Genomic DNA, 26,393 nt, shown 5'->3' with positions numbered 1-26,393 from the left:
ACGTAATCTACTGTTTAAAAAGTCGAATGTCTCGTGATTTACACGCCGGTGCGGTGCCTGTATTCCCCTAGGAGAGGTAGGGAGACGTAGACACAACCACACAACGGCCGACGCGCGTTCACGCTCGCGCTCGCTCGCTCGCTCGCGCGCGCACGCGGGAAGATTTGCGACGAGAGAAACTTTCTCGGGGAAAAGATTAAGGTGCCGGCATCCACTCCTCCATATCTTTAAACTCACTCGTCGCTTCTCCCGGCCCCTTTACGGCCCCTTAAAAAGATACTTCCCGAATACCCTTCCGCGCCCGTCCCGAAACTTTGTGTGATTAAACTTTTACGGGAATCTAAAATTAATTACTCCGGCCGAACTTATTTTTAAACGTAATTAAGTGCAGTCAGCGTAAAAGGGCTAGAGTTTCGCGCCGGCGTCGGCGGCGGCAAACCGGGCCTCTGCCTTTCGATTACGAAGCGCGAGTAACCGAAACGATCCCGCGTGAAAGTGTCGAATTGTCAAATCGCGCTCGTCCCTGAATACGTAATTACGCAAATGTCGGCGAATAATTCCGTTTAAAACGAGCCGATATTTCTTTAGGTTCGGATAGGAGATGACGTCTCAATTTAATGCGCGTGTCCGTACGGCAAGTACCAAGTCGCAATTCTATCCACAAGATCTAACACCCCATTCCGTCTTCTCTCCTGCGACCGGCGGGGAACGTTAATTTTTCACGAGATTCACGTTTTTTGCCGCCTCGCGCTGTTTGCACGCAGATCCACGTCTGTTCGTTTTAATGTGTATTTTATGGCACGCATTTTCGCGTTACACGCTTTTGCTTTTCATTCGATGGTCGTTCAAGCATTTTATATTCGTCCCGTGTAAATGGCCGAATGACTATCGTAATACGCATTCGAAATGGTACACGTTGATGCGTATGAGTCCGCGTTTATCCGAGTCCACGTTTTCTCGTGCTCGGATCATATTCCGTCCGATAATTCGCAATATCCTTTTCATGATTTTTGCAGATTAATTTAGATTTAGATGTTGCGCGTGCGCGCGCAGAGTGGGCGACAGAAAATTGTTCCCCGTCCCGCGAGTTTATCCGCGGCTATGTGGGACACAGCATTTTTTATGCCGGAATAGCGTGTTAAAATTTACGATGGCCAGACCGCGGTATTTGCACGGTCAACCGAGAACACGGTACCGTTCATCTAGCAGCTCGTATTAAAATTGAACGAAATTAAAAGAGAACGCTTTAGGATAAATTTATCGATTCCATTGCGAATATTGTGAAAATTTCGAGTGGATATCGCGGATCTCATTAGATCGCCATGTGTGACTGATAACAAGGTTGATCTTGCGACGCTTGCCGTCGGTTATCTCGTTTCTTCGTTTGTATAAATCAGTATGAAATGTGTAGGAATGATTCGCTAGGGTGCCGTACTCGAGCACGGTGGATCGAGTGGAAGCGCTTTTTATGCACGCTCACATATCGGAATGGCGGGAGGAGTGAGTGATTTTGATTTAAAATCCGCGAGACAAATAGGACACATCTCCGCGATGTATATATACCCGTATCGCTTGTATGAAATATCTGAAGGATATCAAGCTAATCGTATTGACGTAACATGAAATACATTTGTCTATTTGTCATATAGCCTGATATTGTTCGCTGTCAAAGCATTTTTTAAACATTTTATTCTCCTCTCACATTAGATTTTCGTTTATACGTATATGTAGGATGGGCCATGGAGAGATGAAAAAGTATATCGGAAATGTGAAATAAAATATGAGATAAAATGTGAGATATAAATTCTTCTTTATGCACAAAGGTTTCGCTTTTGAGAGTAGGAATTTTTTAATTTATAAGTTGCAAAATTTACAACATATTTTTTCAGTACAATTTTCAGTGACGCTGTAGAGAGTAATGAATTTCATTTTATAGCTGCTCTTTTTCTCTCTTTAAAAAAGAAATCTCCTTAGTAATAATCGCGATATACATTTAAATTGGCTTTATCGAGTAAAGACGTGGAAAGATTATATCGAGACGAAGAGAGAGTGTATTGGAGAGTTCTCTGTGCATGCTCGAGCGCTCGGAATTGAAGGGGCGACAATTTTCAACATATCCACTGACTCAAATGTAAATAGATATGGCATTCGGCTCAAGTGTGCATCGCAAAGTGCGCTTAAAGCGCGCTTCAGTAGTCAAGGCCCTCAATTCTTCAATCGCTGTTCCCTCGCTCTCGCGTTTTTTACCGCTTTCACGTTTCAATGAATACGTCATGGTACACGCGTGTGTACGTGATTCCTACCGGAATACGTCTATCTATCACCATATAAGTCACAAAATGGAATACTCGCGATTATCGGTATCGAAATCATTCGTTTTATTTAACGAAACGAATTATTTATGACAAAAATATAACGCGAGGCATTACGAATTACGAATAACGATAAATCTCAATAATATTTCAGTCCCGTATCACGTGGACGGGAGATAAATGCAACGTTTCTTTTTGAAACACTTACGGTCGTGGAAATTCCATTCATCGATGTTGTTTTGATTGAAAGCTCGTCGCAAATCCCAAGCGTAAAATATCATCAGTGCTAGTGAAACTTGAGCGTTGTTGCGGAGAGCCGATTTTTCAGACACGCTCGATCGTGCTCAATGGATTTGTTCGCCATCCCCCAAACCGCCCTTCTCCCTCCACCGTCGGATCGTTGAATGACAAGCGTTTTTCCCCGAGTTTCTGGCATGAATGACACCGGCGTGAAATAATATGTACACGTCGCTGGGGGATCGGATTTCAAATCCGTTTTCCGTCGTCGTCCCCCTCTCTCGTTTTTCGTCCCCGTCGCGGCGCGGCCTGGGTCAAAATTGCCGGAACTTGGCGAGCGCGGCATTTTCCTGCAACGGCGTTCCGCGCCGCGAAAGAAGATATACGCCGTTGCTCGGCGAACGCGTTCCGCCGCTCGATATCGCCGTGAAAAATATTACGTTTACCCAAGTTGAGCAGTTTCGGCACGGTCGAGCGCCGGTGTAGTAACACAGGGTAGTAATAGGGGAATTTTATTTGGCCGAAGGGGCGCGGACTTATTTCGAGGCGTTGAACCGCGCCTCCGCCTCCCGCCGCGCCGGAACGTTCTGTTTCGCGCGCATATCGTACCGCGCGCCTCAAACTTTGCTAATTTCTTGAAACTCGGAAACTTTCGCGGGTTACTCGATACTCTTAATTCACTTCCGCGAGTTTAAACATCCCCTCGCATTTAACCGCAGCACGACGCAGCAATTCAATAAACAAGTTTCGCCGCGATACAAGCGGGCTTCCCCTATCCTATCCTTTGATTTCTCCACCGCGTTCCACCGAGCCCGCGAGCCCGCGTTCGAAGATTAATTAAGTACAGGTCTCGATGCACGTCGACGTCGTCGTTAGCGAGCAGATTGCATATCGACGTTTTGTAATATAGCTATAACAGTCTCTCGCGGAGACAGGGTAAACAAAAGGTCGGCGTTTAGCCGACGCTCCGTCATCGCGCATTCGAAACGACAGGTCGAATAGTGAAAGAAATTTACTCTTTATCACTGCCTTGACACATTGAAGATAAACTTATTAGAACGATATAGTATATCGACTCGACGTGTCGCATTAATTCGTGGCGATCAAATCTAACGATGTCAACGGTTCGTACGAAGGTTAATACGTCGCATAATCGAAGCCGCGGATGATGGAAAATTAATTGCTAATAATTGCGGCTAATGGAAAATCCATCAAACGGAATGCCGGTCGCGCGGATTGTATCCGGATTTCTAATCTCCCAGCAGAAAATACCGTATACGATTTGCAAACTGTCATTCCCTTTGTAATTCATTCGAGAGCTCATCCAACCTGTAATTACCTAGAGCCGTATACTTTTTGTTTACGAATGCCTCTCTTTCTATATATCTCTCTCTCTCTCTCTCCCTCTCCCCGAGGGAGGGAGCGACCTCGAAACTTTTCTCCGATATAAAGAGATCGTTTAGTTGGAACGTCAGAAGTTCCAGTTTTCAGTGTTTCGTCGCGTCCACTGCTCTCGAGTCGCTTTCGCGAGTTTTTTTCGAAGCGTACTCCGACATACGGTCAGTGAAATTTAAAATAAACATTTGTTGTTTTCAGAGAATTTATAGACTCTATGTTTGACGAATAGAGTCGAGAAATATTCATTTTTCTAGCGCATTTCAATAAGTAGTTATCATAGAGAGGAATTTTAGAGAGCACGATTGGATAGATATTTTGGGTGAAAAAAAGGTTCAAAACGTAGAAAAGTGACGATAAGTCTTTTTCTGTATAAAACTCTATTTTCGAGAAAATAAAATGTAAAGGTTAGAAATTTCGCACTATTTTTCTCTCTTGAGCTCGCATTTTAACGATACTGTCACAGATACTATCGATGAATTTCGCGAGAAAGCTTTACCAAAATAATATAATACTTAATAAAGTATAATGTCGATATAAATAAAAATATATATCAGGTATTCTATTTAAAAGGCTAAATATATCTTCTATCTTAATGTTTTTAAATAAATATTTTACAAAGAAATTCGTTCAACCATTTTAACGATTTCCTATTATTTTTAAAAATAGTCTTTTTCTGACAATTTTTTTTTATTGAATAATTTATGATACAACGCAGTTTAAAATTATCCAATTATCAGAGGTAGCAAGAGCCGATATTATCGCCCGATTTTCAAGATAAATTTTCTCGAAGGCGAAACTATAATTACTACAAGAATTTTGATCTGAAACTTATTTCTTCACGTCGAAATCGTTACGTGCTCGATTGTATCGGCGATAGAAGATTACCCTATATCGATTTGTAAATGAACGTTCGAGCGATCGCGTATAGGAAGATTTAATTATCGAGCACTTTGTGGCGGTTTTATGGCGGGTACGCTACGTCCCGCGAAAATCAAGAGAAACTTGGAACGTCGAGGAGAACCTGTTGCGAACGCAGCCAGGCTATTCGACGCGTGTACATATGACGCCATATATATACACGATATCGAACTAGTGCGCCCTTCGAAACGCGAACGTTGTTAACGTTCTGATAGAGGCCGTTATGGGGAAACGCGCGATTAGCCTCGGCCTTTTCAGCCGAGCCATGGAATTCCGTCAAAGAGGGACGCGTACTTGCGTTTTCGCGCCGGGAACAACATGTCGCTCGTCGCAAAATATCGGAATTGTAAATAAAGTCGCTTGCTCTCGTCGAGTTGTCTGCGTTAAAGTCGTGAGTGGTTTTACGAAAATGAACAAAATTCCAACGCAGGAAGAATCGCTTGCTGCAACAGTGCCGCGCGGTGAATTTATTTCTAAACCACAAAATATATCGAAGCGTTAATTTTTCGTGACGCACAATCTCCCGAGTGTCTTATTCTTATTAGCGAGTAACACCGGAGATTATATCTTTCGAAAGACGAATCTAATCGCTGAGCGGAGTCGCGCCAAAGAGCGAGTTACTCGGGAATTGGCATAATAATCGGAAGTCCCATCCAAGTTCCATCGAACTGTTCTCGCGCGCGCGTCATCCGCGCTCCAATCCGCTTATGTATCGCTTGTACATCGATATATCAGGTTGTTCAGGAACTAGGAGTGTGCTTATCAATTGTTAGTATCATCGCTCACAGATATCCCATCGCCAGCTGTGTATTGCACGTCACGAGATCGGTCATATCCCAGATAATTCGCGAAGTGACTCACGCTGGCTATTCGATGAACAGATGAACATATTAACATTGACAACACGCTCCAATACGAAGGCAAAACAATCACAGTACGGAGGAGTTGAATGATCTATAAATTGTATTTTTCTCTTCCTGGTACAAATGACATAATTTTACGTGGAAAGATCAATCAAAAGCGTAAAATACACTTCTTCTATATGTAGATCCATTCTTCAAGAAAATTATTATAAAAATTGAAAAACTAATATTTTTAGTCATCTTTTTTAAACTCAAGTAATTGTGACACGAGTTAACAATGTATGACAACACGGCCATCTAGTATTAATACAAAATTCAACAGCTGGTGTAGAAAATAACGGATCTCGTTGAAATTGTCAATTATTGTATTATCCACGGAATACCAAAATTAACTCTTGTTTCTACATAAAATATCATATTTTCCGCTGTTGAACAGAGCTCAAACGAATGTTACCGAAAATCGAGCTTCGAATGAATTAAAAAGAACGGATTTTATTATCCTTTCTATTTTTCAACCTGATTTTCTCGAAAACGTAACTTTGTGAAAATAATATTCTATTATACTCTGTTTCTGTTTTTTTTCATACAGATTAATTTCTTCTCCGGCTGTATCACCGATAACAGACTACCCTGTACAACATGCCTGTGCACATGCCTGGCATATACGAGCGAAAGTAAAAATTTGTTACATGTTATATGTATATATGTACACCGAATATACGTATACATGTACATTCAGTTGGAGAAGGATCCCTTCGCGTGCCGGCCTCGCTTAAGAGAATTTCATATTTAGAGCCGTCTGCCTGCGCAGTGTACTCGGAGATTGGAATATTCCTGAGATGTCTGAAGTTTCATGAGAAGTTTATACGCGTACTTGAACATGCACATACATGTATATCGAATACACGTGAGAGATTTATGGTTCTTGCGTCCTTCATTAGCTCGGAAATCACTGTGCGACGTTTAATAATAACTTCCGTTGCACGTTACTCAAGCTGAATCGTCCCCGCATTCCTTCCAGCGACTTATAGCAAAACGGTATTCTTCTTCTCGATTTCAAGATCCCTTCTTGCTCTCTGCTTTCGTAATTATTTTCATTTATATTTAGCAGGGTTGTGCCTGCTTAAAATATAAATGAAAATAATTGGGAAATTAGAGAGTTAAATTTCAAGATTACATCTACATGAATTGCTTACGTTATGTTTACCTCTTTCATGTAAACAATATAGTAATGTAAATTATTATAAATAAATTGATTGATTTATTAACTGATTTTTAACTGTATTTTCACAAACAGTCTGAACAAATAAAATAAGTTTCAGATTAGGTTAAATTGGTTGCATTTTGTAACTTATTTATTAATTAACTGCATAGTGATATAAAAAACATGATACTAATAGAAATATTATTAATTCCACCCTGTTAATTTTTCATAGCATATTAAAAATTGTGCCCAAACTAAATAATAATAACAACAATAAAATTGCAAATAACACATAAATTTCCGATATTTCTAACAAAATATGAATGTTCAATGATCCATGGGTTACTCATTGTTTACATGACATATTAAACATAGTTTACATTGTACACATGTAGATGTAGATTATTATAATTTACGCGTAAACGCACAACCCTGATTTTAAGTAAGCATCCAAATCAAGAACTTTTAGCAATGAGCTTCAATAAATATAATCGCTGACACCAGTTAATACATATCGAGGGCATACCGATAAAACGTGCCACGCGATTTTCCACGATCGGTCGCTATAAGACGGTGCACTTATACTTTCATGTTCCTTGTTCGTCGAAGACAGTCGTACGATACATTTCAGATTTATAAGCTCGTGATTTCCGAAGGAATGTGCGCGGCTCGCGTTACGCGAAGCGAACAAATCGATCGCGGTAGGAAACAAGAAAATCACCGTAAGTTGCATTTCCTTTTGTGGCGCATCGAAAACCGGCCACCGTGCGCGGCCACGTAGAAAGAGAACGTGTCAAAAATCCGCGCCCAGAATCCCTTCGCTATTCCCTTCGTAATCTTCCCGTATCAATATGTATTTATCGAGATACGTGCCGTGCTTGGAATTTGATTTCTGCCGACTTTTCCGCCGGCGTTCGTTTGAGGCGAGAAAACGATTGCGGTACGCGACGACCGTATTGATTCCCTACCTTGACTCCATTTTGAGATACTCGAGGTAAGAAATGATGTAAGAAGGGAAACGAAGGGTGGAGAGGAGATGAGAGGTGGAACGAGGGAGAACCTGCCGGAGAATTGCAAAATGTCGAGGATGATTGATTATTTTCCCTCTTGGTTATCGGCGTTAGCGAAAAGCGCGTGATATAGCGCGGGGACGGGTCTGTTATTATTCGAAGAGTCACCGTACTTTCGCCACGGCGGACGTCGAGCTATCAAAAGTTAACGCTGTTAACGAGATAGACGCGCGATAAACGATGTTTCATTTCCGCGCGTTATTCGCGCGAATTTCGCGAAATGCGTGTGGCGGGCTGTGCGTCGAAAATTCGCTTCCCACAGATCTGTGGGATTTGTGTCCCACGTTTGGTGCCTCGCACAAAACCGTTATTACGAAATCACAAAGTTGAGGCGCGCGGAGGGTCCCGGTGCCAAGGAAGTTACGCGCAATAAAAATGCAAAGAACGTCTGGCCGCTGATTGCCCCAAACACGGACACATATATAGGGCATGCTTTAATTTTCAAACTCGCCCGCGAGGTGATGTATCCACGTCCGTTTGGAGGAACGAAACTGGAACGTAAATACGCGCGGACGGTGCCCGTTGCCTGCTATATCATTAAAAGTCTCTCGACATTATGTTCGTTAAATATTGGATGACAGAAGAGTTTGCCAACTTAACTAATTAATTTACTTTGATCTATATGTTTATTACTCCGCGTTTTTTCTTCTCTACATTTTCTCTCTCTCTCTCTCTCTCTCTCCCTCCCTCTCTTTCTAGTCACGTACGATTGCTCTTCTTGCGCTGTGCCGTTATAACATTTTTCTCGAATTCTCGTACAATATACTTTTGTTCTTTAGAGAAATATGGTTCCGGTGTAAAATAAATTGCTATACTATCACGAAAACGCCGCCGTTTCTATACGATAACCAAAATTGAATCGCGTTGCCGTGTAGGACACGCGAAGATATTTTAAGGTAACGCGAGCGGCAAAAAATTGTTTCCTCTCTTTCCCTATATTCTCTCGGCTCATATATCCATCCGTGTTCTTTCGAGAATTCGGGTCGTTCACTCAGTACAAAAGAGTGTGAGATTCCACGCCAGTGCGGTGTGGCGCGGCCGTGTTCCTTTTTCCTCTTTTTACGACGACAGGGATGCTGCAGCTACTGTCTAATCTGGCAGCTCGTTTCATTTCCCCGGCGATTTGTCCCGCGGTGCCATCTCAGAACCGTTAAATCCGTGGAGGCAATTTGGATATTGCCTACGTCGGATGTATAGCTTCTGTTGGCTGAGTGGAAGTCGCGATGCGAAATGCACAGACACTGAGAGAAAGGGGAAGAAAAGGAGAAAGAGGGGGAGGGATGAGGAGGGTGGGGGAGAAAAGAGAGAGGAAAAAGAGAGAAAACGCTAAAACGCAAGAACAGCCGGTTGATAAAGCGAACGTGCGGAATAAGGACGATCGTTCGCGGCAACTTAAATTCGAGTAGCATCCGCCTCCCTTCTTTTTCCCCTTTCTCTTTAATTCTAAGTTATACCTCCGCGCGCTATTATCTCGCGTTAGAGCTTGACGCGGCGCGTCGGGAGATGATAGAGTATACGGTCGTAAATACTTTTGTTGAAAGATGGATATCTACTTCTCTCGCACGCGCGTGTACAAAAGGCGCGGACGCTTATTTATCGAGTATTCGTGCCGCGTCGCCGTAGTTCACGGCATCGTCGAATAAAAAAGATCGAACCCACCCCCGCCGTGATCGCGAACAAGAATTTCTCGTACAAAGCCGTTCATGAAGCTCGTCGGCGCCTCCGGTACCAAGTTTGCCGCAACTTCGGACCACTTGACATTATCTGTTTAGGGATGTCGTAATCCACCAACAGGCGTGTGAATAAGCAGCGATAATTAGCTACCCTCGCGATAGTGCTTAAGAAACTTTGGCACATGCACTTGCACGTCACCGCCCTCGGCGCGCGACCGCGGCCGCGCCACGGCCCGTCGAAATATTTTCAAAAGGGATTTCACTGTCGCTCGTAATGAATAGGGTGTAACGATAAAATTTCCACCCTCCAATATTTCTCCATTAATCTCTTCTCACCGATGAACGAGGTAAAAATAGGGGACGACGTTAAATTATTATTCATTGTCGATCGCGGATAGGAAGTTATCTCGATCGGTTATTTCGTATAATCGCGTATATTGTACGATCATGTATGTATCTAAAGTAAAGATACATTTGGGAGAGTCTATCGAATATAATTTTATTATAAAAAAAGAACTTACGAGACGGCGACGAGATGACCCAGTTCTCTCGCCGTCTCGTTAAATCGAACGAGGTCTGTCGTCGTTAAATCAGTCAAAACGAATGTTTCAGATTCGACGAACAGTGCGACGGGCCCGATTTTCGTAGCGCCAGTTGGGAATCAGACCGCCGCGATTGGTCGCGAGGTCGTCTTCTCTTGCAGCGTTCGCAACATAAGCATTCGCAAATACAAGGTAATGATCACCGGGGTGAATGGTGAACGTAAACACGAATGGGCTATGCGGATTAAATTCGCACGCATTTGATGGCGTGCTGATGGTACTTATCCCGTAATGGGATTTCAACTGCGCCGACCGGTTTCGCGTTTGGAATACCGAAGAGCCGTTTTTATGATCGCTTGACTCTTCCGTTAGCATCTCGCACATCAGGCACTGAAAATTCCGGTCTCGTGGTTTACGGACGGATTTCCCACCGAACGCGCGAAAGCTCAAATTAATAAAAATAAAAAATAAAAAACGCTAAAAGCAGTGTCGTGTGTCGGCTTTCGACGTAGCCGTCCGGATTTGTCGCGACGGAGACAGGAATGTGCGAGAGCCGAGCGGCAACGATGATAGAACGTATCGTAACAAATGTCAACCGTCCTGATATCGCAAACGGTAAGGTCACGTAGCGCTCGCCGGGGACGTGCTACGCGACAAAATTGAATTGCCGCGAGTGAAAAATTTGCCATAAAAGTAACTCCCCGCCTTTTTTGTTCCGCCGACGCGCGCGCTTAATCTTCATATCGCGTCGCCTCTTCTCGCCATCGCAGAAGTAATATAAAATAAAGCCAACACATAGAAGGAGTAAAACAAATCGTGGTTAGATCGAGTCAAATTGACTTCGCCTAGTGGAAGTCGTCTCGAAGCCTGTTACGAGGAGGACGAAGCAACAAAAAAGTCGTTTTTCTCTCGTCGCGACGAGGATATAGAATCCCACTTTCTTCCATCGTAATCCGCTAATCCGCCGCGGTCATTCTCTCCCCGATAACATCTAGTACCGGCTACATTTAATAATAAATTTCACCGTCAGAATGTAGTCCAGGAAAAAGAAACAAGGTAAGATAAGGTAGAAAGAGATATGTTTAGTGGAGCGAATGTGGCGACGGATTTCATCCGTAAAGCATTCTTCATAATAAGACAGAATGTACCGTCTAAGAGGAAACGGCTATTCCGGGCGGACGGGACTGAATTAAGATAAGCCCGATGGCCCGATGCTAAGTCTAAGTTAAGACTAGTATTTACCACCAAATCTCACTGCTATTCGCACACTTGCTACGATACCGTACGATATAACCATCTCACACAATGCCCAATTGTTCGAGCTCGCAAAATATTATTTTCTTTTGTGTTTCATTCTTTTTTTTGTCCGGAAAAACACCGATCTATATTCGTGAATATATTTCCATAATCACTCTGCAAATCTTTCTCAAATCTCTCAAACCGTTTTACGTTTACTGTTACGTCGCACCACCACATTTTATATATTATTTCTGTTATCTGTTAATTAAAACTTATTGCCATCGGTATATATACGAATCTCTCTCTCTCATTGCGTACGTCTCAAATCAGAAACTTACAAATATTATTTCAATGTTCAAGTTAGCTCTCATAACATCGTTTTATTTTTATTTCAGAATCTTTTTTCTCTTTCCCTTTCTCGCGTATTTACGCTCAAGTTCATTTTTCGCGTTGCATCATCTCTTACTTGGTTTAATTTACTTCCTCGTAATTACTTCGCAACTAGTTCCTGCCGCGACTACTGCCCGTAGTTTCTTTTCTGTATATCTTTGGTCGCCGGGAAGGAGAATGTCATCGCAGACAGACCGTAAAGAAATACCCCTCAATCACACGTTCGATCGATAGACCACTCGAGAAAATGACAGCTGCATTCGCATTGCGTCGCGCGTTGCGGGGGCTGTTTCCAGGTCGGCTGGCTGCGCACCTCGGACCAGACGATTCTCTCGATCCACACCAGGATCGTGACGCATAATGCGCGTATCACGGTCACCTACGAAAGCGGGGCGAGCTCCGGGTCCGCCGGGACGTCCGGCGGCACTTCGGGAGTAACCGGAAGCAGCCAGGCCACGGAGGAGATCGTCGACGGCACGTGGCGTCTGCACATTCGCCAGCTGAAGGAGACCGACAGGGATTGTTACATGTGCCAGATCAACACTAGCCCGATGATATCCGAGCTCGGTTGTCTCGACATACACGGTAAGTGTTATCTCTTATCTCCTGTCGTGTCGCGTACGTGTCACGCCGCGTTCCGGCGACGCAGGAGCAAGGAAATCACGCGTATAATACACTTCGTGCAATTGTAAACCCCTAAATGCAACTCTGAATTTAGGTTCGCGAACTTTCCGTGGCGCATTGTCTTTAACTATAGTACCGAGCACGTATTAGGCAGTTGCCTTTGTTTTAACACATGCACGGAATCAGATATTAATACAGCAAGGCTATGATTAATAGAGTAATTACAATAACATTTCAATCATTTATAATCGTCTACATATTTCATTAATATGACACGTTAATAACAAATTTAACTCTGCAACTTGATATTTATTTGTCATATATCTGAAGAGTATTTTCGCTACGGTACAATATTGGAGTTAATCGAATAACATACATTGCAGAATATAATTGGCGCTGAGAATTTAAGATCGTAAAGAATTTAATATGCAGACTCTCTGTGTTTTAAAAATTCTTCAGAATATTAATTCTAACGATATAATTACGAGATTATTTTGTTAACGTATTGTTCTTTTCATTTCTCGCTTCGTGCCATGCTTCGCATACCCACGCTTGAAAAAACATTAATTTTAATTATACTTCTTAAACATCAAAGACGACGTTGCAAACTCTATCAAAAAGTAATGCATAACATTAACGTTACTTTAAACGTCTGCTAAGGAGCACGCAAATCGATACGCGAGGAACGCGAGTCGGAGAGCATCGCGTATGGCCGCATATGCAAAACTTTTGAGTTTACCCGAACGGTCAAACGAACAATCGAAAAACGCATATAGCATAACACACAAAGGAGCTCCCCGATAAAATTACCTCCCCTTCTCTTCCCTCTATCAAACATCCTATACTTAAGCGAACCTATTCTCTCCCCTTGCTCCCTATATCTCGACCTTACCGTAAACGCGCCTCGAGGATGCTCGTTCTTTCAAAGACGTTCCGGCAAAGTGCCGGTTTAACGTAATGACTTTCATAAAGTACCCGCGCGGAAAGGAGGACGGACAGGTGGCCGTTACCAATTTACTGGCATGACCCGTTTGTCCCGCAGTGCCACCCGACATCGTTTATGGGGGTGACACCAGCGCCGATTTGGCAGTGGCGGAGGGTGACAACGCGACCTTGAGCTGTCGCGCGACAGGACATCCACCTCCGAGGGTGTCCTGGCGTAGAGAGGATGGAGAACAAATCATGATAAGGGCTTCCACGACAGGTAAAAAGACGTCGTCGAAAAATTAAAATTTTCATAATTTCCCTCATTTGCCATGTAGCACATCAATTATTTACAAAGCAAGGTAGAAGATTCTCCCCAAAAATACTTTCTTAGCGAATATTTTGTGAACGCATTCAAAAGATATTATCAGAGCAATAATTTATTTTCTTCTCCCGAGAGAAAAAAAGATATAACAAAGATGACCTCGATACCAAATCTTATTTTATTTATAAATACATTATTAGAACCACGAACTGCTCTGTCAGCTGTTAATCAATTTTTTAAAATTTAAGTTCGCGAAATAACCGCGGTTAAAGTAGTAGATAAAACGTGATATCTCGATCGATATGTCTGCGGATTTAAGTAAAATCATCTTGATGCAACGAAGTTGATAAAGGTAATAAAGAGGCAAATGAAGAGAAATTAAAATTTTGATCTTTTTTTTTGCTCAATTCTACCACCAGTCAAGAGCGAGATTGTACGATGCCTCAGATAGTAGAGATGGATGCGAAATTCTCGCGAATAATAGATGCTGCACGGCGCCAGCATAACTCAATATTGATAGGATAATTAAGTGCTACTAATATCTTAGTTACCCCGTAGTTGCTTGGTCGGGACGCGTTAAAGTGCGAACTATTATCGGAGTCCGGGGATGCGAACGAATCCTTTCCCCGATTACACTTACCGTTATTACCGCCTAGTTATTGATTTTATCATGTCAGAGGTTAAAATCGTAAAACTGATCTTTTTTGCATAAAGATTTTCTTTTTTTTCATAGAAATTGAAATCCGTCCGCGATATATAAAACATTTACCGTAAAATACCGTAAATCCTTTTTCATCTGATATGCGATTCAAATGTAAAATTTTTAAGAGCTGTTAATAAAGAATTAGATGCAATATCTTGTCGGGAGAAAAAATCCTAGGTTGTCATTGATTTTATTATGTCAGAGGTTAAATTGTTAAAATCGTAAAACTGCTCTCTTTGCATAGATTTTCTTTTTTTGCACGAGTACATATAAAACACTTTTTGCAAAATACACTTTCTTTTTTTGTTTGATATATCTAATTCAAATGTGAAATTTTTAAAAGTTGACGTCAAGAAAGAATTGCAATACCTTGTCGGAAGAAATTCTAGGTTGTCATTGATTTTATTATTGTCACGAGATAAAAATCGTAAAACTGCTTTTACATAAAAAATTTTTCTTTTTCTTTTTTTAGAGAAATTGACCCGTGCGCGAACATACAAAATACCACCAAAGTCCTTTTTTCGTTTAATGTCTGATTCAAATGTGAAATTGTTAAGAGTTGACATTATTGAAGAATTAGATTTCTTGTCGAGAAAAATCCTAGATGCTTATCTCGATATTTCTTTGTGTCACGAGATGACGACGACGGTCGCGATCCCGAGGATCAGCTTGAACAGAGAGAAAGTGACTGGACTGACAATGAGAGTAAATTCGTGGTGTATCGCGTGAGCCGGAAACTTTCCGAAACTAGTATTCTTCGCGGATACGTAGATCGAGTGTAAGAAGTACGTATAGTAGACGAGCGCGAGGATGTAACGAGTAAGCTCGTTGGAAACAAGTTCCTCTCTGAGGTGAACTGACCTCGAAGACGGGTGAAACGTGAGAGCAAAGCCGCAACCGAGAGTTCCTTTGGATAGTATCTCGGTTTGTACGCGTGTACGTTACACAGAGACCAAGAGAGAGAAGCTATGTCGCGTAAATTGGCGCACACGCTCGCATTCACGGTTCGAGTCTCCGGAGTTACCGAAACTGGTCGACGTAACTATCTGCATATCTCGTTTGTACGATCAGCTATCCTTGAATTCGTAACGCGGCCGGTGGTAGTCGCGCGCTATCATCGGGGAATTTACAACGTTTATTTTTTATGCCAACGCGGAAGGTGGTTTGTTAACGAAAACTCGTTTAATTATCACGTGGGTCGCCATGATTTAAGCATGGGTCTTTTCGTTCTCGTCGTTTCTTCTAGTTGGCCAGTCAAATCCACGTCTGATCCTGACCGAACTTCCCGCTCGCTTCGCATCGCGAATTTTCCTCAAATCGGGAAATGGAGTAATTGTGATTCGACGTAATCGAGCTCTGTTGTTTCGAGGTCTGTTGTTTCGAAGCGAGCGAACGGAAGAAAGGGAACACGGGATCGCGGGATCGATCGTTTTTCCACGGACGATGGTAAAATGTTTCTCCCGTGTACGCAGGTGGTAGCACTTTCGAGAGGCACGACCACTACAACGGTTCGCTGCTGCATTTCTACCGTGTCGAGAGGCGGCAAATGGGGGCGTATCTCTGCATCGCCAGCAACGACGTGCCGCCAGCGGTTAGCAAACGGGTGACGCTCGCTGTGAATTGTAAGCTCCATTCGCTCGCACGATTCGTTCCAATCCGTTCCGATCCGATTCCGCAGATTACGTCTCGCGGAAATAGTAATTCGCTAATGTTATTCATATATAGTCAAGACGCGTAAGTTGTCGCAATTCGAAAGAGAAAGTTGCCGATAGTCGAGGGAAGCCTTAAAAAAATATAGGTACTTTCAAGAATAAGAAGGAAAAATTTTCGTTCTTATTTCGACGAACGCAATAATTTTACGAAAGTGGAACTCGTTATTTTGGACGGATTCCCCGTATACAATCTCCAAAATAGGTTCTCGAGTCTTTGTGTCCCGGGTACAATAAAAGTTATTTCGCGGTCGCGAAAACTCACGTCCGAGTTTTCGTTTGAAAATTACGTAGTAGGACGAGCAAGAAAAAAGCTTAATTTCGGCGCGCGCGCACGTTCATCGAATGAGAATCAAATTTTCCGAGAAATTTTCATTTCCTCCTTAAAACGAGTTCTACATCTTTAAAGCTTCCCTCGTGCGTGCATTCGCGAGGAGCTCCCGCTCGCATTTTCCAGACGCATTTTATTTTCCATAGTCGCACCCGTCGTAAAAGCACCCAACCAGCTATTGGGCGCTCCTCTGGGCACAGACGTGCAGCTCGAGTGCTACGTCGAAGCGTTTCCGAACACGATCAATTATTGGGTGAAGAATCAACGGGGCACGGATGACGAAATGTTATTGGAAGGGTGAGCTCTCGTTCGTTATTTTCTTAATACGAATAATCGTTCGCCGCGATACGGCTCGAGATATAAAGTAACGGTAAAATCTGTGTGGGCACGGAACACTTCGGTCGTAACGTCGCGATTCTGCAAATCTCGGGGCGACGTCTCGCCGAGACGTCGAATTGTAAAATTCCAACAAAGCTGAAATTTTCCAATAAGCCGATATTGCAGCGATATTCCGAGCTAAAAATACTACGATAACTTAAATATGATATCGAAATGATCGCTAAATGGCGATATCTGTCTTCTAATTTCGGAAATTGGTATAACTTAAATACGATGTCGAACCGATCGTTAAATGGCATCTGTCGTCTAATTTTGTAAATTAAATCTGGCTAATAGATTCAGAAATTGTTAATTACAAATAATTAGTACTAAACGATCGCCGATAAATTCTCGTGGTTCTCCAAACGTAACGTACATACAAAAGGCGAACGTTGCTGCGATTCTACAACGAACGTTGCAGCAGCAACCTGTGTATAATATTCGCACGCGCGCGTCTGGCAGATATATCTTCTCGCGATATTTCCGTCACTTTTCTGTGCCGTATACCAAGGAAATGACGGTAAAAGGTGCGCTCGCGCTCGGTAGAAATCTTTTATCTTTTGCCCCGGCATTTTTCTTTTCATTCTGAAAGCGAAAGATTCTGACAATGAGTCTCATGTACTCGCTCGTGTGATACAGACCGAAGTACAGCGTGCGGGAGGAACGTACGGGATACACGGTCCTGATGTGGCTCTTAATCAAAAAATTCACGGACAGAGACGTCGGTAGTTACAAATGCGTTTCAACGAATAGCCTAGGAAAGGCGGACGGAACTTTGAGATTGTACGGTAAGTTACACCGGCCCCCGCAGCCGAAAGAGCGGACGTATGCGCTTTCAATTTTTATACGCTTTGAGATCCTCAAATCCGGATCGGTGTCCACTTTCAGAGATCAAAATTGGGTTCGACAGAGTGGGATCTCGTGGGAAGGATCACGTATCTATTATCGGTGGTGAGTAACATATATATATAAAGCAGATTTACCGCTCGAAAGCACGCGTTATCAATCCCGTTGTTGCCGTCGCGATAAGATTCAGCGCTCGGTAGTCCCCGACCGATTCCCGCAGTAGCGCGATTAATTTCTCTATCGAAAGATCGATGTCGCGCTTTTTTTTCTCTCAAAGAAAGGGTGTAATTTATTTTTTTTCTAGGTTTGGCCGAAGCCGCTCAAAGTTCCGGCGCCAGCAGCGGCGTCGGCCGTTTCTCCACAAGCAACAACTTGTCGCAGATCCTATCGATGTTTCTCTTCATACCGATACTGTGGATACGGTGAAGAAGGGATCCATTACTGGTCACCGCTAAGCTACTTAGTGCCGGATGACTTTGTGCCAAAAAAAAAAAGACAAGAATGTAGAGAGAATGCGCGAGAGAGTGCGAGAGACAGTAGGGCAGAGAACGTATGGAAGCAAGAACGCTCAAAAGAGAGAAAGAGACAGAGAGAGAATGAGATAGAATGAGAGAGCGAATGGAAATGAGATAATAAATCGGAGTCTTCGGTAACTCCAAATTCTTCCTACTTTTCCTTTTCCTACTCCCGAGTGTCGAGGACATTTTTAGATCAATGAGTGTTGTCAATGTATGCGTCGCTTTAGATTCGCGCTTCGCGGATCGGCCGAGCGAAGCTCGAGATTCGCGCTGTTCGTCGGGAAATGAGATCGGTACTGACCCGAAGGTTGTCTGCGCCAATTGTGTAATTCGTTTTAATACACTTTATACTCGAGGTATGCGACGAGGGGACGTAATGCGGCGATCGACGCAGACAGCGTGAATCGTGTCGACACGCGAATCGACGAATTCGAGAGGAACGGGGGGAAGGGAGTTCGCCATATTGCGGGGATGCTTTATGAATCGACGAGATAATAATCAACGGTCGTTTTGTCATTGATTTATCGCGCTGCTGACTGACTTTGAACGTCGGTAAAACTTTGATGTTTCGAAATAAAAATAAGAATCGAACGTTGTACCTTCTGCCTCATGTTTTGTCATTTTTTTCCTTAATGCTATATGTTACCCATTTTTCATCTCGCTTATCCAACATGACTTACATGCCATGGTGAGATATACGCGTAACAATCGGACATAGAGGTAAGTACGTTTTTAAGTAATTATATAAAAACAGAAATTCACAAGTGTATAACATTTCTCTCTAATATAATTTCATTCAGATTTAATTATCGTGATGTAATAATAGCAGAAATTACTGACGCCATATAAAAATATTATCTCAAAATTAAATACCGATGAAATTAATATACCTCAGCGGGCTAAATAAAAAATCATTCTCTATCTATAAACGAACTGACTAATTATCATTTATTTCATTCATTTTATTTCATTTAAATAAATTCAAATTTTATAAGGTATACCATTTTATTTCCATCCTCGCTCGCTAGATGGCGACACCTTCCAGTCCTTGCGTCTACGGAATGCTTTTGAAATCTGTAGCTACTCTGTTACTTATGTTGCGCAAGATATTATATGTAATAAAAAATCTGCGCAACGACAATATAACGATAACGAAACTATCGTTAAGAGTTGCAGAATAGGTCCTCCAGGATAAGAGATAAATATATTTTTTTCTGAATACGACTTACCGATAATAATTTCTGTCATTATTGCGTCACGAGGATTAAATAAATCTATTATTGTAGAGAAAAAGACAGATACGAAGATATATTTTTTAGTAAAAAACATATAATAACACCGCTATAATTATGATATATACACATACTTGACAACGATCGTGCAGTGATTGAGAGCCTCGCTGATACCTCCACAGGAAAATAATGGCGCAGAATATATGAGCGATGAAGGATTCCAGGATTCGTCGGATTCCGGGCACACAAGAGCGCATCGTCGCCGTGTCGGTGCTCTCGAATCATTATAGGCATCATCGCGAATCAGTGTTCAATAGCGATCTTCGGTGTGAATTATCGCGATAAATTAAGTATGTGACACACACTTGACGAGAGACACTCGCGATAGTCCCGTATGCGCGAGACACTTTCCGGGACGCCGACACTCGCGAGAAACGCGCTTCGAACTTGACGATCCGTCACGTCGCGACGCGCTGCACGATTGACTGTGATTTGAAGCGTATCGAAAGCGCGATTCTCGAAGTATCGAAACGATCGAAGCGGGCGAGCCAATCGTAGAGCTCGGCTGATACGATTTGCACTTCGCGAAGTTTCACGAAGGAAACGTGTTGCCATTGGTAGCCCTGAGGAATGCATTGAGAGATGCCATCCTGTACACTACCGCCAGTACCGTCCATGTTCGAAATTGGTACTACGTAGCCACGTTCGTTTTCCGACACTGCCGATAAAGCATCATTTTGGTGCGCGTCCGTGCTACATCTGCAAATATATACATATACATTGCAGTGTCGGAAAGAGAAAAAGTGAGAGAGGGAGAGAGGGCTATTAGATATTTAATATATAATATAAATACATAAAATAAGTTAATATTTATCGATACATATGTAAGATTTATATTCTCGATTGTAATTGCAATTACAATCGAGAATATAAATCTTACATATGTATCGATAAATATTAACTTATTTTATATATTTATATTATATGTTAAATATCTAATAGCCCTCTCTCCCTTTTTCTCTTCTTGCACTTTTCACACTTCCCAGACAGCACAATGTCCAAAATCGTCGTCTTTTAACCATCTTTTTTGCAAGATATCTAAAAAATGTCTTTTAAACATCTTACGTCCCGCTTTTAGATATACTGTGCTGTCTGGATTATTTCAAATAAAAGATGTATCTCATATCAATTTAAAAATCCGAATTCGAAACAATAGGCCTTTATGGAAAATTTTGTAAGCAAAACGAATAATATTTGGGGAACAATTAAGCAACAGAGAATGTTTTATAATTTTTAAGTATCGAGGTTTCTCACCGTCTTTTATGGTATGCGTGATCACCGCGCAGAAGAACGATCGCGACGAAATTTTTACAATCGATACAATTTAATTTTCTATAAAGTAGAGGTTAGGAAGAATAAAAAAGCACATACAAATAAATTTGAAACATTTGATGTAAATGTAACGAATTACGTGTCTGTTTTTGTAAACGAAAAACGGAATTGTATTCGGTGGATGCACATTTCAGCTGTTCGCACTCTCGATATTCATATACGCATTTCGAAGCAAGCTCGCTCCCTCGTTCGCGACAAGCAAAGTGCGAAACGTCAAACGCACGCGATCGTTCTCTTCAATCACTTAATTATAATTATTAATTCCCGCACTTAACGAGATATTCAAGCTATTCATTAAAGCGTCTTCCCGCGCGACTCACTCATTCGAAAAAATCGAAACGGAGCAGGAGACGTGAATTCCGAGGTTATCGTTTCACTGCGACCCGCGGAACAACGATTCCATTAAGATTCGGATGTATCGCGCTCCGAATCATTTAATTCTCACATAGGTACATATAATTCACTCACGGCGCACTGCAGGAGACCTGCCAAATCACAGCCGGCAGGGTGATGATATGTACGGCGTCCAGCACATACGGCATTCGACGTTCATTTCGTCTAGCAACGGCATCTCACTCGTTTCAGTCGACACGAAGAAGGAACGGATTATTCGGCGTACGTTCAGCTTGCAATACCCCGCAACCGAATTTCTTTTCATTCACGAGAAAGGAATTACGCGACCGACAACGTCTCGCGATCCGACGTTGAACGCGTCACGTATTTACTGTTTACTTGCGCGAGCCGTTGCGCCGCACAGTCGGGCGAAAGCCGCGAGGTCGAACGCGATTGGCTCGTGAGTCGAACCCTCAGATCTGGCCAATCACGTTCCGCCGCTCCGCGCCGCCTGCAATCGCGCGCGTGTGTTGAAACCCCTAATTCCATATTTCTCACATCTCAAGTGATCGTGTCACTTTGAGGTATCCCGTTCAGATATCCTACTGGATTAACCAACAAATCAGGCCCCTTATAAATCGTCTCGCGGTTTTTATTAAAGCTTTGTATATTAGATTATAACACGGTTAAGTAAGAAAACGGATAGGTAGGTCTATAGATGGAATACGGGTAGGTGGGGATTCGGGTAGGCAGGGACAAGGAGATATAATTCGATAGAAAAAATTGTAGACGAAATGAAAGTAATATCCTTAATATAATAATAAATATAATTATATTTATTATTATATTTTGAATAATAACAACTCAGATGTATATTAAATAATACTAAATTTTTATATATTAAATAATTTTTATATTAAAAAATATTTCATATATTTAAAATTAGTATTTTATATGTATATTGGGATCGGTAATAAAGTAGAGTATTCGTAACCAATAAATGTATATATTGAATAGAATATAAACGTGTGTCACCGCTCGACTTCTATGAGCAACCTGACTCTCGGAGCACGCTCCCGTGACAACGCGACGTGTCGTACAGTAGCGTATTCTCTCGTTAAGAGCCCGGATATATTACATTATTAATTTTATATTGTGCTATTATATTGTTTACTTACTTTAATCATTTGTTTTAAACACGTATTCAGAAGCTTGATTAAAAGATTATGGTAAACTTATTAAGATTACCATATTATATACGAGTATAGTCGTGTAAATTAATTCGGATAATTCTAAATAGTAATTTGGATTTCTTTATGACGTGATAAGCTTTACAGCGTGTTAAAAATGTAACGAAAGAACATAATGTTTTCATTAAAATACATTTATTTAAAAGCGTGGTACATATACATAGATTTATAATATATCGAAATGAAACATTTTATTTCTTATGTAGAAAGTCGTATACACACACACAAAAGTTCGACTACCGAGCGGACGAAGTTTAAGAAAAAATGTACCTTTATAAAAAATTATGCGTGCATGGTATAATAGTAATTAAGTGTAATAAATAGAACATGAAAACTCAATCAATCGACTCGTTGCTTCAAGGTAACGTAGCAGAAATTGGTAACACAGTCATATCTGTAACATTTACTACCCGAAAACTCTACATACCAGGAAACATTTCAAATGGTAGTGTATATGTTTGTAGTCCTTGAATCTTTCGTCTTTGACACTTATTCGAGCGTTCTCCCGAAGGTAGGATAGAATGGATTTCGATCAGGGGTGTGCTTTGAAGCATCGGTAGAAGTTGTGTCATTTATCTTTTTGAGCCCGAAGAAATCCTCCACAAATGTTGGATAAAGAATTCCCTCGCCCTTGACCCAATCCTTCTTCCAATACCTCGGATAATTATATAAATAGTTAAAATTATAATTTGTGTCATATGGCGCACCGACAATCTCATTGGTTGCCGATGATTCCTCGTTACTTCTGTATGGATTTTGCACATAGGTAACGAAAGGTGGTTGAAATTGTACAGAAGTAGGTGTTGCCGCCGTATCGGCGTATTGGGAAGCTTTCGGTGTCACTTCAGAGTAAATAGGAATTTGTAATATCTTGTCCTGGCTCGGCTCTGCCGTGTTGATCATGTTCATATTTGTGATTTCCTGTAACATACATATAATGCGTTTTATTAAAATAAAATTTTCTAAAAATATTATATAAGATATTTTGTATCATAGACCATACGAATATTTATATATTTTACATTGCAGAAAAGAATATTTTTTAAACTTTCTGAAACACATTCATAATGTTCGACAATAAATGTTCCATTTTCCAATATTAAAAAGTTGTGCACATAATGCATTTCATTAATCAGATTTAAATTGAGAAATTTAATTAAATTTTTAAATTTTAATTGAAAAATATTTGAGCAAGAAATCCATATCGTTTCGGTCGTAATAATCCATTAAATTTCAATATATCGGACAAAAATGAAATTTTTTAAACGAATTATATATTAAAGCTAGAATCTTTACCTGCAAAGATATCTTTTCGGGTTCGTGGTGTGCAGCCCGTCCACATGCTTCCTCCATATAGTATCTGGTCTTTCTTTGTGGAACGCTATACACATGTTCCGGCCGTACCGACGTAATATATTGCGATTTGTTCAGCAGCGATGTGTAAAGTGCTCCAAACCATTTTGCCGTTTCTTTCACAGTGTCTGATGCACTGTCTGATCCATTGTCTCGGTATTTACTACCATAATCGTTATCGTTCGATTTCTGCGAACTCGAAGATTGCGCGAATCTCATCAAAGGTCTATTGTAAATGATGCGTGAATCGTCGCTACATGTCTCGCCTTGCGCGACGTTCGGAGATTGCGTATGACGATTTGTATCATACTGGTTAATCATACTTTGCCATGTGTTGGGAATGTCGTCTGCATGTTTAGGGTGCGTATCTTCTGTATAAAAACCGAATAAACGTGGATTTGTTATGTAGTCATTCTTGATCTGACGGTTCTCCACACGCTTATCTGTAATTGAACAGTTTACATTCAAGCGAATTCGTACTAATATATCGGTACATTGATTTTTTTTACGTTTGCGTCTCATTGGAACTCGTATAAGCTGAAGTTACACGACTTTCAAGATAAGCGGTCGGTGCATTAGGTTATTATTTGAAGATGTCAAATTTTAATCTTGTTCTATGAAATATTTACCAGTAGTATCAGTAGGCTCATGTTCTGGAAGTAACGAGTCAACGGTTGTAGGATCCTTGGCGTCAGTTAAGGGCGACTTCGCGGCCACATCATTGTCATGTGCAACGACCTCAGATTTACTGGATTCGGTGCTTGTAGGATCCGATCTGCGTGATCTTTTCCTTCGGTTGTGTACTGTCTAGAGAAATATCGGTTTTAGAAAAATCTCAATAAGTTATAGGATATATTTATATACAAAAACACGATAAATATCAGCGTTTGTGTTATAATTTACTTCAAGAAAAGCTGTTTGTCAATAATAAAGTGACGTATATATATTTATCCCATAAAACAATTTCTAGGTGTTACATATATATGTATAGATATTTCAAATTCAAATTAAATATTACATTTAAAATATGAAATTAAATAAAATTTAAATTTTTAATTAAATGATGGTAATATAAATAAAATATTGCGAAAGTTAATGAAATATTATTTATACCATTAATTTCTCAGGTCAAGTAATAGGATAATGAGCATTTACCAAAGATTGAGGATGGCCGACATACACCGAGGGCCGTACATATCCATGACCTCCTATTCTTGCGAAACGCATATGGTGTGGCCTCGGTAAGTAATGGTGGTACGGTGGACGATGTGGATAGCTTAACACATGTGAACGAGCATCGGCTTGGTTCCATTGATAGGGATACACCGGCGTCTGAACTCCCGAAAGATATCGCGTCGATTCCTGGTTCGGTAATTGTTCCGTGCGATATTGTTCAGGAGATCGTATTGAGTGCTGCGAAACAGTCGACTGATGTTGCAAATAGCGTGGATTGCTATAGTATTGATGTTCGTAGGGTTGAACAAGGACGTCAGCAAGTGCGGTACTTGCCAACGAGATTATTGTCACTGCTAAGAACTGAAAAAGAATGATTAAAAAAACTTTATGCAGATTGTTCTTGAACAGATATTTGATATGGCAGAAATTTGTTTCTTAAATTATTTATTTAACAATTTAAAATTATTAAGAGAAAGATTACATATTTATAGAATTTACAGTGGAATATTATTTTATTGGTATAAAAATCGAATTAGAGAGAAAGTAAAATGCAGAAAAAAATAAATGTTTTATTACGTATTGATTTTTACAAAATTTCTGTCTAACGCTGATGACATGTGGGTTTATTAAAAAAGTTCTCTTTCCAGAAGTTAAAAACTCATAAAAATATTAAATAAATTTAAAGCATATGTCAGAAAGGTTTACTCACTAATCCTCGATGCGAAAACATCGTGTTGCTCTTACAGTTTCACTTGATGTGACTAACGCGATTCCTCGGTGTCACTATAAGTAACCCGAAAACACGCTGACGTTATGTTGAATTTGCGCATTCCATAATTTCGTCAGTTTGTGCATTCGCAATGTGCGTTTCCGCATTGTGAAATCGTCTCGAGGCAAAAATTCAGATGTCATTAAATTTTTTAAAAAGTATGTCGTTCATGTCACGCATTGACAAACGTTGATGCAAATTGCTGATTGATTAAAAAAATATTCTAAATTTTTTAAAATGTTATTTAGTTTATAATTCAAGAATTTTCCAATCTTATAAAATAAATAATTCGCTAAATATGTACCTATATTAATTGGCAGTATGTGAAGTGATAATGTGCCCTGATTTTCCGCTCTTTTCGTACCCGAAATGGCCAGAACCCCCCGCGCGAGAGATTCTCACCACTTCCTACGCGTCTTAAAGGGGGAGGTTTTCTCGAAGTTTCTAGAAACGTAGTTTATAGGGCCCCATCTGGGCCTCAGCCTATCAACAGCGGTCCGATAACTGTAGGATAAACCGCTCGGAATTCTGAGATAACGTGCGTCGTCTAAGAGCCGATTTCACCAGTCTCCGATTAATGTGATTCTCCGATTAAACTCACTCTGCATCTCTTTCTAACTGTCTCCCTAGAAAGAGACGAAGAGTGAGTTTAATCGGAGGATCAAGTTAATCGGAGACTGTGAA

General features: G+C 41.1%; 2 protein-coding genes and 1 long non-coding RNA gene across 3 annotated transcripts in view; 1 reads left to right on the top strand and 2 right to left on the bottom strand.

Annotated features, from left to right (window-relative positions):
* The window catches only part of LOC139809317 (lachesin), a 29,175-nt gene extending 10,373 nt beyond the window's left edge, over nt 1-18,802 (top strand). Inside the window, exons 2-9 of the mRNA XM_071772136.1 lie at nt 10,288-10,409; nt 12,143-12,431; nt 13,513-13,674; nt 15,895-16,044; nt 16,609-16,759; nt 17,480-17,628; nt 17,729-17,791; nt 17,991-18,802. Coding sequence (XP_071628237.1) covers nt 10,288-10,409; nt 12,143-12,431; nt 13,513-13,674; nt 15,895-16,044; nt 16,609-16,759; nt 17,480-17,628; nt 17,729-17,791; nt 17,991-18,112 — 1,208 coding nt within the window. The 3' untranslated portion in view covers nt 18,113-18,802. The remainder of the gene's footprint in view (nt 1-10,287; nt 10,410-12,142; nt 12,432-13,512; nt 13,675-15,894; nt 16,045-16,608; nt 16,760-17,479; nt 17,629-17,728; nt 17,792-17,990) is intronic.
* LOC139809561 (uncharacterized) overlaps nt 1-21,545 on the bottom strand; it is an 84,596-nt gene extending 63,051 nt beyond the window's left edge. The window contains exons 1-2 of the long non-coding RNA XR_011731133.1: nt 21,297-21,545; nt 19,571-20,195 (exon numbers count right to left, since the gene is read on the bottom strand). This is a non-coding gene — a long non-coding RNA (uncharacterized lncRNA). The remainder of the gene's footprint in view (nt 1-19,570; nt 20,196-21,296) is intronic.
* A 979-nt stretch (nt 21,546-22,524) lies between these two features.
* Nucleotides 22,525-25,765, bottom strand: LOC139812203 (uncharacterized). Its single transcript, XM_071776867.1, has 5 exons — nt 25,650-25,765; nt 24,920-25,300; nt 24,394-24,571; nt 23,708-24,207; nt 22,525-23,332 (listed from the first exon to the last, which is right to left on the bottom strand). The coding sequence occupies exons 1-5, from the start codon at nt 25,668-25,670 to the stop codon at nt 22,901-22,903; spliced, it is 1,512 nt and encodes a 503-aa protein (XP_071632968.1). The 5' UTR covers nt 25,671-25,765; the 3' UTR covers nt 22,525-22,900.
* Nucleotides 25,766-26,393: the final 628 nt, after the last annotated feature.

The sequence above is a fragment of the Temnothorax longispinosus genome, chromosome 1, assembly GCF_030848805.1.
Source record: "Temnothorax longispinosus isolate EJ_2023e chromosome 1, Tlon_JGU_v1, whole genome shotgun sequence".
Lineage (NCBI taxonomy): Eukaryota > Metazoa > Arthropoda > Insecta > Hymenoptera > Formicidae > Temnothorax > Temnothorax longispinosus.
Note: the sequence above shows the minus strand (reverse complement) of the source record. Positions and strands in the feature narration are given on the sequence as shown.

Bases quoted from the DNA above. Each gene is read 5' to 3' on its own strand.
- LOC139812203 (XM_071776867.1), bottom strand. From the start codon at position 25,670: ATGTTTTCGCATCGAGGATTA. The intron at 25,301-25,649 runs GTGAGTAAACCT...ATTCTTTTTCAG, and splicing joins TGTTTTCGCATCGAGGATTA to TTCTTAGCAGTGACAATAAT. The intron at 23,333-23,707 runs GTAAAGATTCTA...TGTATGTTACAG, and splicing joins CCGAAAAGATATCTTTGCAG to GAAATCACAAATATGAACAT.